The sequence below is a fragment of the Camellia sinensis genome, chromosome 12 (genome assembly GCF_055761805.1).
Source record: "Camellia sinensis isolate YWXY chromosome 12, ASM5576180v1, whole genome shotgun sequence".
NCBI classification, from domain to species: domain Eukaryota; kingdom Viridiplantae; phylum Streptophyta; class Magnoliopsida; order Ericales; family Theaceae; genus Camellia; species Camellia sinensis.
Window position 1 is genome coordinate 33,855,791 of NC_138972.1, and position 4,955 is coordinate 33,860,745.

The 4,955-nt window shown below is 32.1% G+C and overlaps 1 protein-coding gene across 1 annotated transcript; it reads right to left on the reverse strand.

Annotated features, from left to right (window-relative positions):
* Window positions 1–274: 274 nt before the first annotated feature.
* Window positions 275–4,563, reverse strand: LOC114305961 (remorin 4.1). Its single transcript, XM_028251114.2, has 2 exons — window positions 3,477–4,563; window positions 275–863 (listed from the first exon to the last, which is right to left on the reverse strand). The coding sequence occupies exons 1-2, from the start codon at window positions 4,128–4,130 to the stop codon at window positions 672–674; spliced, it is 846 nt and encodes a 281-aa protein (XP_028106915.2). The 5' UTR covers window positions 4,131–4,563; the 3' UTR covers window positions 275–671.
* Between the last annotated feature and the right edge of the window lie 392 nt (window positions 4,564–4,955).

A 4,955-nucleotide genomic window follows, 5' to 3' on the forward strand; every position in this document is an offset into this window, starting at 1 on the left:
TCTGTTTCATTTTCTTTCTTTTCATTTTTCATGCTTTCGGAAATTGAAAGAATGAAAAGTTCATCCGAAAACAGTTCTCGAACATTTGAAATCAACTTTTGATGCTTTTTAAAAAGTGGGTTTTTTTTTTTAATAGAAAAATAGTTCGTCAAACAAGTTTAATGTGTTTTCTGAAACATAATGAAAAACACAATCAACCTAGCCCTAACTGTTTTTATCAAAGTGCATAGATGTTACAAATGAATTCTATGTGTAGCAGATGTAAAAAGCTGCAGATCTTAAAGCTTTAAGGTATTGTATTCATAATATAATTAATAGAACTGTACAAGACCATAAAAATTGGTTCAACACCATCAACCATACACACCCTCTCAAGACTCTAGCACACTTTGAATTCTGTTTGTACATCATCATCATCAGTTCCTCTGTTGAGATCAATCACAGTGCAGCATTACACAACATCACAACCCTTGAATGCACTCAAAAACCTTAACAAAAAAACACTGAAAAAGTTTTTAAGGTACGACTCCTGGATGCCCACACTTGATGTAGGGTACCCTATAGTTCAAAAGATGGAGGGACCCTTTAACTGTGGGTATTGCTTATTATTCATGTGTCCATATATATAACATGGAAAATCTTATGAAATTTATAGGGTATAGGGGTGGGGCTTAAAAGAAGGACCTCTTAGCAGGAGGTCTGCCAACAGCTTTCATCAAGTTGGCAACTTCAAGGACCTTAGCCACTTTGGTTCCCCTCTTGCCTTCTGCTGATGCCCTCCTTTCCTCTGCTTTCCTGTGTGCTTTTGCTACCTCATTCTGCATCTTTTCTAATGCTCTTGCTCTTTTCTCCTCCAGCTTCCTCTGTTCAAAAAAAAAAAAAAAAAAAAAAAAGAAAAGAAAAAAATCTTTATATTATTTTTTCTTTTTTTTTCAAAACCACAACATTATTATGTTTTTGGAGAAATTATCCGTTGTTTCGGAAAGACAACGTGACTGTGTGCCCACCCAATAATAAGGGTGACAATTTTTCAGAAAAATAAGGATGAAATGACCAGATGACATTGTGCATTGCACAAGCATGCGGCCACATTAGAATTTCTGACTTTTTTGGGCTTACCAAAATGAAATACCGAAAAATTGTGTTACAATTATCCTTTGGTTTTCACATAAAGTTTGGGTAAAATGTGATTAGTGGAAGTCAAAGGGTGATTGGAAAGTTTTAAAAAAAAATGCATTACAGAGGAATAACTTAGAACAACAAAAGTTGACAAACTAGATGAGAGAACAATTTTTTTGGAAATTAACAAGATGCTTTTGTTTTAGAATTCACTTTTGGTACAAAATCAGAAAAAAATAAATAAACATGCCAAATGTGTATGAAAATCAGGGGAAAAAAACTATAAAAACAAGTACTCCTTTTTTTATTCTTCCTTCTAACAAATTTGTTAAAAGTATTAAAGTACAATTTTCATGTAAATCATTGGATTGGCCCATAACAAGTTTGTGTGATCAGAGGTCTCAAACCATTTTAAGTCTAGGAAATATATATATATATAAACATAAACTGCAGTTAATAATTTGTGAAGATTGGCTTTTTAATTTTTTTTTTTAGTTTTTTAGCTTTTTTAGGTAACATCACATTTCTATTTTTTTATACAAAAAAGTCAAAAGAGTTAACTTTTTACTAATTTTCTAAAACAGAATGTGATATTATTTGAAATCGTACTCCCCTCTGTCTCAAATTGTTTGTTTAGTATGGAAAATGAGAATTTAAAAATAATATATTTTTTTAGTGTTAATTTGTATTTTTTTAACACATTGAAAGTACTTAATGAAATCTTTCAATTGAAAAAAAAATTAAAAAATTTAGTACAAAAATATATTGTGTTTAACTTGTTTTTTTCACCAAACAAATAATTTGAGAGAGAGAGAGTAGATTGCATGTGTGACACGTTTATATTTACGATAAGTGTAACCAAAAAAAAAAAAAGTTGCCTTAATTGGCCAAAGGATGACTTTTCAAACTTATCATACTTTATTTGTCTGTTTGTTTGTTTTTTGTTTTTTTTTTCTTTTTTTTGAACAAATTCAAACAATCATACTAGATAATCTTGATTCCAAAATTCCTTGTCCTTCAATAAATGAAAACAAGGGAAAAGAAAAAATAAAAAGAAAGAAAGATGCTAATTCACCCAAAAAAGAAAGATGCTTTAGTTTTTCTCAAAAACGAAAGAAATATATATATATATACACAGTTAAGATCAAAAAGATACGTAAGAGTGAGAGTCGCTAAGTGACAAAGTAGGTGGATAGAAATTTAGAAGCTTTCACACCCTGACCTTATCCTCTGATGTTGGGCTAGAAGCCCTTGGCAAAAGACAAATATTTGTGTGAGGGGAATGTTGACAATTGAGCTACTAATACACATTAATTTAAAAATTAAATATTTATATACTAAAAATAATTTATCATTTCATATATCATAATCGTGTTAATAAGTTTCATCCATCATTTGATTTTTCAAAAAAAATTTAAAAGCTCAAGGGAATCAATTAGGTGATATAGTTGATCAGCGCCTAGTTATGCGAGCAAGGATCCTCTAGAGTTTTTTTTTCCAAGAGTTTCCTAGAATAGTGCATTGTGTGGTTGAGATTTAATGACAAGTCACATCAATTTTTTAACATTAAATCTCAACCACACAATACACCACTCCTTGTGTTAGTGAAGCAGTCATTGACCTTGCTAGTAAATTGTAAGAGTTGTGAACAAACAAATTAATTCTTCAATATATAGTTGCAAATATATTCAATTTAGTTATGGCCCAAGTGGTTTGGTCACTTGAAACCTACCAAGGAACTCCAGTTCCCGATCTCAAATTTCTTCTTTCTTACATGATAAATTTCTTTGATTCTGATCGTATTGGGACAATATATCAAACAATAAAAGATCCAATCTTTGAAGCTTGCTCACCAAATCATGATTTGAACCCTAATAACAATTAAATAATACTTTTTTTTTTCCCCCTTTTTGTTTTAAGCAAAACAGAAAAGCCAAAAAACTTCAAATCACATAGGGATTCTAAAGGCGTGCAGCCCGTGTTTTTTTTTTTTTTTTTTTTTTTTTTTTTTGTCCTTTTAGAAGCAAAATGAAAATGGAAATGTTTAAAGAAGATGGAAATGTATTGAAATTGTCAAAGATAGAGAAATACTTTAGAAGTAAAATGGAAATTAAAATGTTATAAGAAAAAAAATTAAAAAAGAAAAAAAGAAGGAAGATAGTGATACTTGCAGCCCAACAGTTCATCAATCTGAACCCACCTCACCATTATCATGACTGAGAATCATATATATGAGCTAAGTTAACTATACCTATACATAAACATATTAATAAAAAGAAAAGGAACAATTAACATATATATGCATCAAGGAGTGGAAATTAATTTTAATTTTAATTTTAATAGTATTAATGAATTACCTCAACTTTCTTCATCCATGAAGTTGCCTGCTGTACCTGCTCACTCTCCCACCCATTAATTATGGCATCCTCCCTCTTAAACTTGTTATTAATCTTCGCAATCTTCGCAGTCTGCCATGCCGATATCTTCGTCTCCACCTCCTCCCTCTTCACTCTCTGCACTGAAACTTCGCTATGATTTCCAGTAATCGCCACCGACCCACTATTAATAGCACGCCTCGGTGATGGTAGAGGGTCCAAAGGGCTGTGATCAGGTACTATAGCCAAAGGGTTTGTCTCCTCATGCATTTCATGATCTTCTCCAATCCTAGCCAAAAGGCTATTATTCCCATTATTCTCATTTTCATGACTACTTCCATCGTTCCCCAAGGTTGATCCTGCTAGGACTAAGGCACTGAACTCTCTGCTCATTGATGTGAAGTTCTCACCTGATGCTCCTTCACTTGCCATGGATAGTGATGATGATCTATGGCTGCTTGTTTCCCAAGTTTCTCTCCGGCGAGTGGTGCGGTTGGCTAGTGGTTGGGGGTGAGGTGGGGTCAGGGCATGGATGTCCCTGATGGGTTGTTCATCATCATGATGATCTTGATCTTCAAGATCTTGATCTATTCCACTTGTGGTAGGAACAAGTGCCCTTTGATCATTATTCAACATGTCAAGGTTGTAGGTATGTGGGTTGCAGTAGAGAACAAGGACAAAATTATGAAGAGAATAGGAGGAAGAAAGAGCGAAGGTTTAAGCATAGCCTCAATTATGGATGGTTTTTGCTTGAGTAAAGGAGCAATATAGGCCACACATGCATAATAGTAAACGGATGACTAAGGAGACTTCAAGAAGTTGAAGTGATAGCTCACAACTTGGGTAGCCCTTAGTTAAGATGCAAATATGTCATTTAAAGGAACTTCATGTTTTTCAATTTTCATATGGATAATTGACCCCCTCATTTTGTTGTATTTACCACTTTTTGCCCATTTGTATTGATCTTTCTTCCTTTTATTTGGAGCCTTCCCCACCGAAGTTCCCACCAACTTTTCCTTTCACTTTTTTTTTCATGTTATTTAGTTGTGATTGGTTGAGAAAATGCCTCATTTCTTAACTAACCTTGAAATTGTTTTAAATTGGTGCTAAAGTTGATTTGATGCTCATGTTTAGACAATTTTTGTTACCATTAATTGTATTATTTAAATGCTATTTTAAGTTGTAAATAGTACATTTTGACAAACTCATTCCAACCACGAATACAATTATTAGATGATTAAGTTTTTATTATACAAAGTGATCTTAATACAATCGAGCATTTCTTATTATATGGATTTGTAGTGTTTTTAAACATAATTTTTTAATGCAATAATTAATATCTTAAAGAAATTTAAATTTTTGTTGATTTAATTAAAAAATACATCTAATAAAAAATTAATAATTTAGTGTAATTGTTAACACACTTGGCGACATTGTCTAATGTCACTTACCAACCTTCTT